Below are 14007 nucleotides of genomic sequence, written 5' to 3' on the forward strand. Positions count from 1 at the left end.
TGTCGTTTCTCTTTTCTTATTTGATCTGTTCTTACCATAATATGGACTTGGTCTTTTACCAAATAGGATATCTTCTGTATACCACCCCGACCTTATCAAAACACAACTGTTTGGTTCAAATGCATTAAGAAGGAAAGAAATTCCACAAATTAACTTTTAACAAGGCATACCTCTATATTGAAATGCATTCCAGGTGGCTACCTCATGAAGCTGGTTGAGAGAATGCCAAGAGTATGCAAAGCTGTCATCAAGGCAAAGGGTGGCTACTTGGAAGCATCTCAAAAATAAACTATAAATTGATTTGTTCAACACTTTTTTGGTTACTACATGATTCCATATCTGTTATTTCACAGTTTTGATGTTTTCACTATTATTCTACAATGTAGAAAATAGCCAAAATAAAGAAATTAGTAGGTTTTTTATATATACTGTATATGTATATATTATCATTTTTGGGGGTAGGGGGCCCCTGGAGGTCCGGCACCGGGGCACGTGGCTTGCATTAAGTAATCCGTCCCTGACCGCCCCTGACATCACACCTAGACTTTTGTCTACAGTTGGTCGGTGTAGCCTTACTACTCAAATGCGCCCATTGTTTTCACCAGCCATGTGCAATTTACTCTGGAAGTCTGCCTTCAAAAAATAAATCAAGTACTTTTCTAAAAATGTATTTCTTAGCTCCTCTTTTAAAGCTTTTTAGATGACATAGTATTGGCACAAGGCTCTTTTAAAATAGAATACCTTTACATTAGTGTTCTTCTTCGTGGTAATGATTTGTTCTCGCGTCCAATTTCAGCACCATGGACAGATACCATGTGTCAACAATTTACAACAAACTACCTCTTGTGTTGCTATTTGATACCTGGCATCTGTCCATGGTGTTGAAGTCGTAAGTGATGATGTTTCAGTCACTAGCGATTGGTTTTTAACTTTTACATGTATTTATTTTTTAAATTAATCTAATTATCTATAAATATCGTGCTAATTGGTTTAAATGCTTTTGGTTCTCATGAAACCATGTCAATGCATGAAATAGGCTGCCTGAAGTTAGTACAGTATTTGGATTGGACTGGATACATTGTTTCCCCATTTGATTGGCTGGCAATATTGTAATGTCGTTTGTATTCTATTATTCTGTCGCCATTGGCTTTCGTTGCAATCTTCAAAGTGCTATTGGTTGCATTTTCTTGGTGTAAGATTAGCCATCATTGGTTAATTAATTGCACGGCACTAAACTCACATTCCGTTCTCAATTTCCCATAGCTTACTTTTAAAAACATCGAATTGTCTAGTCACTTGTGTGTGCTGACTGATACGCAAGAGCTGAATGTAGGCTATCTGTTCTACGAGACAAGAAATATTATGAACCTTTTATCCTATGCTAGCCTATAGCCAAGTTACAGTAGCCTTGGTTATGTCCACAAAAATCGATAGAGAGGATATTACCACGAAGAGGGCGTAACGTGATCACCGGGTCTTGAATGCAGCAGTATCTTCAAGTAATAGCCTAAGCTAGCCTGCAATATTTGAACAAAACTGAACCGCGCGATGTATGAGGATGCTTCTGGACCCATCCCACTGTAGTCGGAGCAGCACTCGCTTGCCCCTTCATGCGCACGCCTTGGACATAAGGATATATGAACGCCGACATTTCTCCACTTCCCTACAAGCACGTTTGTGGTGCTGAAGTGAATCAGACAACTGTTTCCCGAGATGTAAAGTTGTAATTTTGCGGGATCAGAATGAAACATGTTGACAGGTTCGGTTTCACTTGAAATTCTAGCACGGGGGACGTCAGTGTGCAGCACTGAAAATACCGTTTGTGAAGTTGGACAACCATGACGAGAAGTAACCGGAATATGTCATGTTTCGGCAAGCCTGCCTCGTTTGAAATGATCTGCTCTGGTGTGATATGACTGCAGTATCCTTGAAACATAAAGGTAGGCTACCTGCTTAGACCAAAATATGCCTTTTGATAGCAAGAACAATAACTAAATCTTGTCCAGATCAACATGTGGCACTTTGAAGATCCATAGACATTATTGTGATGAACCAAGCAGCAGCTACTGAAAGGATCATGTGTAATAATTCACACTAATGGCATGAAAACATATTCTTGTTAACATGGATGATAAATCCAATAAATTGATCTTAGTTCCTATTTTAGCTGTTCTTTTTGTAATGATAGGCTATCAATATATATGTCCAGCTGGCAGCAATTCTTGCCACTTTAAAACTGGGGAAAATTTGAGAGGGGTCAGTATACTTTCTACCCAATATCGGACAAACGAAGACTTTTACACAGAACTGGAGGATGACAGCCCTCCGAAATTGCCGTCAAAATTCAACTTTACTGAACGAGACCTTCAGCGGCACGTGGATTTCAACATCAAAGGATACGATGTGATAGTGTTTTTACACATTCAAAAAACCGGGGGAACCACGTTTGGAAGGCACTTAGTTAGGAATATTCGTTTGGAGCAACCATGCGACTGCAAGCCAGGGCAGAAGAAATGTACATGCCACCGACCAGGGAAAGAGGAGTCCTGGCTGTTCTCTCGATTCTCTACGGGCTGGAGCTGTGGTTTGCATGCCGACTGGACAGAGCTCACCAATTGTGTACCTGTCATCATGGACAAGAAGGAAGCTCAAAAGAACAAAAGGTACTGTATAACATTCTATTCCCTCTCTATCTGTCTCTCTCTCTCTCTCTCTCTCTCTCTCTCTCTCTCTCTCTCTCTCTCTCTCTGTGTGTGGGGGGGGGGGGGGGGGGGAGATACCTTTACATTCATATTCACACTTTCCATAGCATTACCTTCATGAAAATGTGCTTCTGTAACTGGAAATACAGCACGGCCTACAGTTCAGTGTGCATTGAACTCTGAGACTGAACTGTAATACAACAAAAATATTTTTGTAGTTAACTGTAATACAAACATTCTTTTGAAGTTACCTGAGGAAACAGGGCGTTGTTGGTGATAACTTACAGGTCTCAGAGATAGACAGACTGTGGAACAGTAAAATTAGAGATTCCAAGTGCAGCTGGTGGAAATCTATCTCAGCACAGAGAGATAGTGTAGAAGACAGTGAATGGATGTGGTAGAAGCCTGAAATCACATAAAATCTTTGGTTATAGTGTTAAAATAAGGTCAGACAGAGTGGATTTTGTAAACCAATTGGGTGTTACCGATAACATGGGCATTCCTGCAACTAAAATTAATTGAACCATAAAATGGTGCCACTGCTAGGAATTGACGATGCATGCTATATTCTCAGAACTGCTAAGTAAGTGCTTTCTGTTTGATCTGCGCATGACGTTCCCTTGAAAACATCACAGGGTGCAAGGTAAAGAAGGGTGGGAAAAGTCAGATGAAGTTCATCCATCTCAAGTGTGAAGAAGCATCACTCTCCTGCACTGCTATGAAAAGGATAGCATGGAAATTGATGTAGAACATAAGGGATGTATGTCTATGTTGGCCACAAGGTTCACAGTCTCCCTGGAGGACAGAACACAGCCCTGTTTTCTCACAAACATCTTCACCACCATTATCCACCACAGCTGTAGCAAACACAAAAACGACAGTTTACTCTTAGGCAGGGGCGACTTTTCACTGTGGACAGGGGCGGGGCATGCCCCCCCTCCCACATTCTGAAATTGCATTTTTGTCACCCACAGTTTTATGATTGGAATGTGATATTAAACGAGGCAACGGTGTGCTTTAGGACGAGGCGGACGTCTCCGAGCGGTCTGGTAGGCTCTTTTTTAGTGTTTATCTGACTGGGGGGAAGAAAAAAATATATATATTTATGTCCCCCCTACTTCTAAAACCAAAGTTGCACCCCTACTCTTAGGTCTTTTCTACAGTTTAGCCAAGGACAGTGTTCAAATATATTGTATGAGGTGGCCAGTCTGGAATGTATACACCGATGAGAAACACTCAGATTTTTTCGAGGATTACAGGTGGGCTATTCAAGTGGACTATCTGAATGGCATGGTATCTGCTTTTGTGCAAAGGCTCTCTACACTCCTCATGTCAACCATGTCATCTCTAATCCATTATAGTCTCCTTTAATAATTATATATCCCCAGCTCACTATCTGTAGCATGAATTGTAATGTGTCCACGCTGTTCATTTTCTTAAACATGATTTTTCTCTGGTCACTTTTCAGAGTCTTTTTTTGTCCTTGAATTACCTTTCAATGATACTGGAATGATGCAGGAATACAGTCACAGCAGCTACCACTCTCCCACTCTCCATCTCTCTACCTTATATATATCCATTGTTCTCTCCCTGCCTACTGTCTACCTAGAAGCACCCTGTTACGCAGGCTTCACGCCCCTCTGCCTTTTTGTCTGCATCCTCTATTATGAGAAAATAGGTCTGTCTCAAGCATATCCTCATTATGTCCCCACCTCTGTAAAAGCTCCTGTTGCTGTTGCCCTTACTTTTATTTCCTGGTATTAAAGCCCACTGCAAATAAATGTAGGCTAGACCAAACGCTACATAATCTCTGCAATCAAACCATGACCTTCAGAGATTAGGAAAGTGACATTTAAAGTGATCCATTTTCATGTATTCACAGATTTGCATACAATTGAGGCCCACTGGGCGTACCAAGTAATTTCAAATGGATAATTGGGTAATGTTTGGTTGAGACATTGATTACAACCTATATTCACCCACTCAAAAAGTTTGTTTAATTTCCAATGTGTTATCACTATGTTTTCAACCATCTAAAGCACAACCAAATTCCAATTGAATAACAACGTGTGTTTTTGGTTTAGTTGTAACCCAAATGTCTGTCACTGTGCTTTCACTCAATTAAAAGCACAGCAAAGTTCAAATGGGAATTCCATGTCAGATATTTTGGTTATTTATACAACAAATTAGTGTTATCACTGTGCTTTATCTAATAGCACAACCAAATTGCTTGGATTGCAGTTGATATTGCATAATAAGTACATAGTGCAAGTGATCAATGCAGTTCGAGATTCTGCACAGATTATTACAGCAATTGTGAAGACCTCCACAGACCTGCGACAACCTATTCACGCTATCTTGAACATGCACGCTTTATATGATTATATTAGAATACATTTATAGTTACAGTAACCTCAACATATGGCCATGGATGTGTTACCCATTTTACAGTATATTGTTACATTAGCGATATAGGATCTTCATTTGAGCCAGTTTGCTACAGCAGGAAATGAATGAGGCAACAGGAAACATGAGTTATGATGTGTGGATTATAATTAATGGACATCTTTGTCGCGGTTAATACATTTTCCATAAGGGAAAATCAAGTCTGAAATGTCAAAGGGGAAATGGGAAACTTCAGAAGCCTTTTTAAGCCTCAAATTACACTACAAATTCTCCTGCAACAGGGGATCAAATTAAGATCCGACACCTGTAGTAGGATATTTACTGGGCTATTTGCTGTGTTACAAAAGTAATATGAAATTGTGTTTGGTTGACAACACAACAAAATATCAACATTTAAAGAAGATATGTGTACTGCTTAGAATAGTTCCATCTGAGCCACTGACTTAATCCCATTTTTTAACCTTTATTTTTGGTTGAGTTAGAGACTTGAATCCAACATACCATTTGTGAACTTGTCGACAAGTTAATAGGCTATTTATGTATTACAAAAGTAATATTGACTTGTGTTTGGTTGACAACGCAACCAAATATCAACATTTAAAGGAGATGTATAGTTCCATCTGTTCCCCTGACTTAGTCTGGCTTTAATTCCAGTTTTTCTACATATTACATATAATTCCATCTCAACCAAAAATATAAGTTAAAGAATATGACTGAATCAAATGGAAACCAACTTTAAATGCACTTTAGTCCTATTCTTTAACTTAGATGTTTGGTTTGCTCTGTTAAACCTGCCCTTTGGAATGACTTCGATAGCAATAGTGAATCTATTTAGTTGTTAAGTGGAGATCTCTCTCAACAATCATTCTCACGATAGCACATTAGTAATAGTCAGTGACAAATATCATACTCAAGCAGGGCTGGGCTTGGTTAAAACCCTGGATAGGAGACCAAAGGTTAGCTGTAGATAGATCAATTCTCCAGTAGGACGTCCTGCCCAGCCTTTTGTTATATTTTCTGATAGTGGAAATGAAGTTGAAGATCTGATGTTGTTTTAAAAGATACAAATTCAACATACAGTATTTTATACAAGGTTTGTCTATGTTGAAATTTGGTGACCGTGATGACATATTCCTGTGGTTGAAATTTCACCCTCAAAACATCAGTTTCCTTTGATAACATCTTTCAAATCCATTGAATTTTCCATGTACAGTTCATTCGGAAATTTTTCAGAACTCTTGACTTTTTCCACATTTTGTTACGTTACAGCCTTATTTTAAAATCTATTACATAATTGTTCCCCTCATCAATCTAGACACATTACCCAATAACAAATAACAATGACAAAGCAGAAAGAGGCTTTTAGACATTTTTGCAAATCTATTACAAATAAAAAACAGAAATATCTTATTTACATAAGTAATCAGACCCTTCGATATGAGACTCGAAATTGAACTCAGGTGCATCCTGTTTCCATTGATCGTCCTTGAGATGTTTCTACAACTTGATTGGAGTCCACCTGTGGTAAATTCAATTGATTGGACATGATTTGGAAAGGTACACACCTGTCTATATAAGGTCCCACAGGTGACAATGCATTTAGAAGTACAGTTCTTACCATTTATAAATATTACAGGGAGAAATTGACTGAAGGTGAAGGGCAAAGACTTTTCTCCATTTCATGATATGTATTATGAGCCCTAAGATCCTCTGTCGGTGTATTATTGAAACGTGCATCTGCAGCCTTCTTCATCAAATCATTTGACATGATTGCGTTTACTTCATAACCTTAGCCCACTGACTGTCTGAACTTGTCTGAACTGCCCCGAGTCAATGATGTATGTGATCGGTTATTCCAACGACAGCAGATATAATGTATAATAAATACTCAGTATCTGTATGTATAGTATAAATACAGATAATTAGTGTCAAAGAATCATTATTTCTGCATTAAAGATTCCTCAAGCTTTAATCCCAAATTGACAAGGCAGAGTTTAATCAACCAAAACCCAGGGACTCTAGGATCATAGGAAGGGGTAAAGCTGTAGTGATTATATATTTCTAACTGGCTTTACATCCCTATGGATGAGGGCATCTATCTATGTCCACTCAGATGTTTAAAGAGTCGGCCAGTGGGCAGCATCATGCCAAAGACACACACACACACACACACACACACACACACACACACACACACACACACACACACACACACACACACACACACACACACACACACACACACACACACACACACACACACACCTTCCCTTCACTCTCTGGCCTTTGAAGTCTGGAGATCTACTGATGATCTGTCTATGTGTTTGAAGGGGCTCGTGTTCTTGTGTGTTCATGTTGTACATAATATGTGAACATTTCTTCACAGCTGTGATGTTTATAGTGACCCCTACAAAATGCCGCACGGTTAATGCTGGTATAGGTCCACCTAGTTTTAGATTGACGTAATTTACAATATATTGCACAAATTCCATCTCATTTGAGTTTCTTTCACATTCTAAATACACAGTAACTCCCAAACAGTTTTATACCAGTTACCATGTACACTACCGTTCAAAGGTTTGGGGTCACTTAGAAATGTCCTTGTTTTCCATGAAAACATCAACTCGGCAAAAAAAGAAACTAGAGGTCGACCGATTATGATTTTTCAAGGACCAAAAATTGGAGGACCAAAAAAAGCCGATACCGATTAATCGGCAGATTTAAAAACATTTTTATTTGTAATAATGACAATTACAACAATAATGAATGAACACTTATTTTAACTTAATATAATACAGAAATAAAATCAATTAAGCCTCACATAAAATGAAACATGTTCAATTTGGTTTAAATAATGCCAAAACAAAGTGTTGGAGAAGAAAGTAAAAGTGCAATATGGGCCATGTAAAAAAGCTAGAGCATGAGAACATATGAAAGCTGGTGGTTCCTTTTAACATGAGTCTTCAATATTCCCAGGTAAGAAGTTTTAGGTTGTAGTTATTATAGGATAATTTCTCTCTATACGATTTATATTTCATATACCTTTGACTATTGGATGTTCTTATAGGCACTTTAGTATTGCCAGTGTAACAGTATAGCTTCCGTCCCTCTCCTCTCCCCTACCTGGGCTCGAACCAGGAACACATTGACAACAGCCACCCTCGAAGCAGCGTTACCCATTGCTCCACAAAAACCGCGGCCCTTGCAGAGCAAGGGGAACAACCACTCCAAGTCTCAGAGGGAGTGACATTTGAAACGCTATTAGCGTGCACCCTGCTAACTAGTTAGCCATTTCACATCGGTTACACCAGCCTAATCTCGGGAGTTGATAGACTTGAAGTCATAAACAGCGCAATGCTTGAAGCACAGCAACGAGCTGCTGGCAAAACGTACGAAGGTGCTGTTTGAATGAATGCTTACGAGCCTGCTGGTGCCTACCATCGCTCAGTCAGACTGCTCTATCAAATATCAAATCATAGACTTAATTATAACATAATAACACACAGAAATACAAGCCTTAGGTCATTAATATGGTCGAATCCTGAAACTATCATCTCGAAAACAAGACGCTTATTCTTTCAGTGAAATACAGAACCGTTACGTATTTTATCTAATGGGTGGCATCCATAAGTCTAAATATTCCTGTGACATTGCACAACCTTCAATGTTATGTCATAATTACTTAGAATTATGGCAAATTAGGCGGCCCAAACTGTTGCATATACACTGACTCTGCATGCAATGAACGCAAGAGAAGTGACACAATTTCACCTGGTTAATATTGCCTGCTAACCTGAATTTCTTTTAGCAAAATTTGCAGGTTTAAAAATATATACTTCTGTGTATTGATTTTAATAAAGGTATTGATGTTTATGGTTAGGTACAGTCGTGCAAAGATTGTGCTTTTTTTGCAAATGCGCTTTTGTTAAATCATCCCCCGTTTGGCGAAGTTGGCTGTCTTTGTTAGGAAGAAATAGTATTCATAGAGTTTGCAACGAGCCAGGTTAGCAGGCAATATTAACTAAATATGCAGGTTTAAAAATATATTCTTGTGTATTGATTTTAAGAAAGGCATTGATGTTTATGGTTAGGTACACATTGGAGCAAGTCAGTCCTTTTTGCGAATACGCACCGCATCGATTATATGCAACGCAGGACACGCTAGATAAACTAGTAATATCATCAACCATGTGTAGTTAACTGGTGATTATGATTGATTGATTGTTTTTTATAAGACAAGTTTAATGCTTGCTAGCAACTTACCTTGGCTTCTTACTGCATTCACGTAACAGGCAGTCTCCTCGTGGAGTGCAATGTAATCAGGTGGTTAGCTGAAAGGTTGCAAGATTGAATCCCCGAGCTGACAAGGTAAAAATCTGTCATTCTGCCCCTGAACAAGGCAGTTGACCCACCGTTCATAGGCCGTCATTGAAAACAAGAATGTGTTCTTAACTGACTTGCCTAGTTAAATAAAGGATACATAAATGTGTAAAAAAAAAATCGGCCAAATTGGTGTCCAAAATATTGATTTACGACTGTTATGAAAACTTGAAATCGGCCCTAATTAATCGGAAATTCCGATTAATCGGACGACCTCTAAAATAAAGGTCCTCTCACTGTATTCGGATGTACCGATCCTGTGCAGGTGTTGTTACACGTGGTCTGCCACTGCGAGGACGATCAGCTGTCCATCCTGTTTGCCTGTAGCGCTGTCTTAGGTATCTCACAGTCCTCATGCCTCCTTGCAGCATACCTAAGGCCCGTTCACGAAGATGAGCAGGGACCCTGGCATCTTTCTTTTGGTGTTTTTCAGAGTCAGTAGAAAGGCCTCTTTAGTGTTTCAAAACTGTGACCTTAATTGCCTACCGACTGTAAGCTGTTAGTGTCTTAACGGCCGTTCCACAGGTGCATGTCCATTAATTGTTTATGATTCATTGAACAAGCATGGGAAACAGTGTTTAAACCCTACAATGAATATCTGTGAAGTTACTTGGATTTTTATGAATTATCTTTGAAAGACAGGGTCCTGAAAAAAGGGATGTTTCTTTTTTTGCTGAGTTTACATGAAATTTGTTGCAAAATGAATAGGAAATATAGTGAAGACATTGACAAGGTTATAAACAATGATTTTCAATTTAAATAATAATTGTGTCCTTCAAATTTTGCTTTCGTCAAAGAATCCTCCATTTGCAGCAATTACAGTCTTGCAGACCTTAGGCATTCTAGTTGTCAATTTGTTGACGGAATCTGAAGAGATTTCACCTCATGCTTCCTGAAGCACCTCCCACAAGTTGGATTGGCTTGATGGGCACTTCTTACGTACCAGACGGTCAAGCTGCTCCCACAACGGATCAATAGGGTTGAGATCCAGTGACTGTGCTGACCACTTCATTGTAGACAGAATACTGCTTCTTCCCTAAATATATATTGCATAGTTTGGACCTGTGCTTTGGGTCATTGTCCTTTTGTAGGAGGAAATTGACTCCAATTAAGCGCCGTCCACAGGGTATAGCATGGCGTTGCAAAATTAAGTGATAGCCTTCCTTCTTCAAGATCCCTTTTACCCTCTACAAATCTCCCACTTTACCACCACCAAAGCACCCCCAGACCATCACATTGCCTCCACCATGCTTGACAGATGGCATCAAGCACTCCTCCAGTTTCTTTTCGAATGTTCTTTGTGATCCGAACACCTCAAACTTAGATTCGTCTGCCCATAACACTTTTTTTCCCAATCTTCCTCTGTCCAGTGTCTGTGTTCTTTTGCCCATCTTAATATTTTATTTTTATTGGCCAGTCTGAGATATGGCTTTGCAACTCTGCCTAGAAGGCCAACATCCTGGAGTCGCCTCTTCACTGTTGATGTTGAGACTGGTGTTTTGCGGGTACTATTTAATGAAGCTGCCAGTTGAGGACTTGTGAGGCGTCGGTTTCTCAAACTACACACTCTAATGTACTTGTACTCTTGCTCAGTTGTGCACCAGGGATTCCAACTCCTCTTTCTATTCTGGTTAGAGCTAATTTGCACTGTTCTGTGCAGGGAGTAGTACACAGCTTTGTACGAGATCTTCAGTTTCTTGGAAATTTCTCGCATGGAATAGCCTTCGTTTCTCAGAACAAGAATAGACTGACAAGTTTCAGAAGAAAGTCTTTTGTTTCTGGCCATTTTGAGCTTGTAATCGAACCCACAAATGCTGATGCTCCAGATACTCGGCCAGTTTTATTTCCTCTTTAATCAGGACAACAGTTTTCACATGTGCTAACAATTGCAAAAGGGTTTTCTAATGATCAATTAGCCTTTTAAAATGATAAACTTGGATTAGCTACTACAAAGTGCCATTGGAACACAGGAGTAATGGTTGATGATAATGGCCCTCTGTACACCTATGTAGATATTCCATTAAAAAACTGTCCGTTTCCATCTACAATAGTCATTTACAACATTAACAATGTCTACACTGTATTTCTGATCAATTTGATGTTATTGTAATGGACATAAATGTGCTCATCTTTCAAAAACAAGGAAATTTCTAAGTGACTCCAAACTTTTTAACGGGAGTGTATGTATATATATATATATATATATATATACTTGAAACTTTTGTATGAACTGTACATGGAATATATACATATACAAAAGTGTGGACACACCTACTCATTCAAGTATTTTTTTAAACTATTTTCCACATTGTAGAATAGTAGTGAAGACATCAAAACTATGAAATAACACATATGGAATCATGTAGTAACCAAGAAAGTGTTAAACAAATCAAAATAGATTTGAGATTTGAGATTCTTCAAAGTAGCCACCCTTTGCGTTGATGACAGCTTTTGCACACTCTTGACATTCTCTTAACCAGCTTCATGAGGAATGCTTTTACAACAGTCTTGAAGGAGCTCCCACATATGCTGAGCACTTGTTGGCTGCTTTTCCTTCACTCTGCGGTCCAAGACATCCCAAAAATGTCTGCAGCATTGAAGGTCCCCAAGAACACAGTGGCCTCCATCATTCTTAAATGGAAGAAGTTTGGAACCACCAAGACTCTTGCTAGAGCTGGCCGCCCAGCCAAACTGAGCAATCGGGGGAGAAGGGCCTTGGTCTGGGAGGTGACCAAGAACCCAATGGTCACTCTGACAGAGCTCCAGAGTTCCTGTGTGGAGATGGGAGAACCTTCCAGAAGGACAACCGTCTCTGCAGCACTCCACCCATCAGGCCTTTATGGTAGAGTGGGCAGATGGAAGCCACTCCTCAGTAAAAGGCGCATGACGGCCCACTTGTAATTTCCCAAAAGGCACCTAAAGACTCTCAGACCATGAGAAACAAGATTCTCTGGTCTGATGAAACCAAGATTGAACTCTTTGGCCTGACTGCCAAGTGTCACGTCTTGAGGAAACCTGATACTATCCCTATGGTGAAGCATGGTGGTGGCAGCATCATGCTGTGGGGATGTTTTTCAATGGCAGGGACTGGGAGACTAGTTAGGATTGAGGGAAAGATAAACGGAGCAAAGTACAGAGAGATCCTCAATGAAAACCTGCTCCAGAGCTCTCAGACTAGAGTGAAGGTTCACCTTCCAACAGGACAAAGACCACAAGCACTCAACCAAGACAATTTTTATTTTTACTTTTATTTTACTAGGCAAGTCAGTTAAGAACAAATTCTTATTTTCAAGGACGGCCTAGGAACAGTGGGTTAACTGCCTGTTCAGGTGCAGAACGACAGATTTTGTACCGTGTCAGCTCGGGGATTTGAACTTGCAACCTTTCGGTTACTAGTCCAATGCTCTAACCACTAGGCTACACTGCCGCCCCCACAATGCATGAGTGGCTTCGGGACAAGTCTCTGAATGTCCTTGAGTGGCCCAGCCAGACTTGAACCCAATCGAACATCTCACAGCTGTGCCGTGACGCTCCCCATCCAACCTGACAGAGCTTGAGAGGATCTGCAGAGAAGAATGGGAGAAATTCCCTAAATACAGGTGTGCTAAGCTTGTAGCGTCGTACCCAAGAAGACTCAAGGCTGTAATAACTACCAAAGGTGCTTCAACAAAGTACTGAGTAAAGGGTCCGAATACTTATGTAGATGTACTATTTCAGTGTTTTTTTTATTTATAAATGCTTTTCTTTGTCCTTATGGGTTATTGTGTGTAGATTCATGAGGGAAAAAATCTATTTAATTCATTTCAGAATTAGGCTGTAACATAACAAAATGTGGAAAATGTCAAGTGGTCTGAATACTTTCCGAATGCACTGTATATAAAATGTGATGTTGCAACTTTGGGGTTTTGATTTACTCATATTGGTAGGCCTAATTGAGTTTAAATGGGAGAGGTTGAGCTGTGGAAAACTGTCAAGCACCATCCACAAGTTTCACTGAGTGATGTAAAATATATAGCCTTAGGAGATAATTAAAAATCCACATTTGCACATATATGATTGTCTAAGTAAATAAAACGCCATCTGTTTGTTACTGCCTACCAAAAGGTAGTTATACTTATGAGATTCACAGTCAATTATTACATGAAGAAGCCTGTTATTTGGCTGTTCTGACCAGTCAGTCCATTGAATTCATTCATTCATTTACCATGAGTTTAATTCTCTCTTTAGCCTACAGTCGATTGTACCCAAGTAGCTCCTTGATCTTTTAATGTCAGAGAAGGGCGCAAATGAGAGAAAAATGTGTTATGCGAAGCACACCCTTGATGCTGAAACTGCAGTGTTTGTAGCAGAGAAATTACCTCCCTGCTTTGAAGAAGAAAAATACAATGGTGCACTAAACTGCAAGGGCATGAGCACATGATTTATTTCTGCAGTGCCAAGTGTTTCCTTTGCTCTGGAAAGCGCTCACTGGATGCGACAGCTCCTCGTTTCATAGCTGCAGCATCAATTCTGCACTCTG

At 39.6% G+C, this 14007-nt stretch overlaps 1 protein-coding gene across 1 annotated transcript in view; it reads left to right on the forward strand.

The window, feature by feature from the left end:
* Nucleotides 1–1553: 1553 nt before the first annotated feature.
* Nucleotides 1554–14007, forward strand: part of hs6st3b (heparan sulfate 6-O-sulfotransferase 3b) — a 99939-nt gene continuing 87485 nt past the window's right edge. Inside the window, exon 1 of the mRNA XM_064944653.1 lies at nt 1554–2663. Coding sequence (XP_064800725.1) covers nt 2125–2663 — 539 coding nt within the window. The 5' untranslated portion in view covers nt 1554–2124. The remainder of the gene's footprint in view (nt 2664–14007) is intronic.

The sequence above is a fragment of the Oncorhynchus masou genome, chromosome 29 (genome assembly GCF_036934945.1).
Source record: "Oncorhynchus masou masou isolate Uvic2021 chromosome 29, UVic_Omas_1.1, whole genome shotgun sequence".
Lineage (NCBI taxonomy): Eukaryota > Metazoa > Chordata > Actinopteri > Salmoniformes > Salmonidae > Oncorhynchus > Oncorhynchus masou.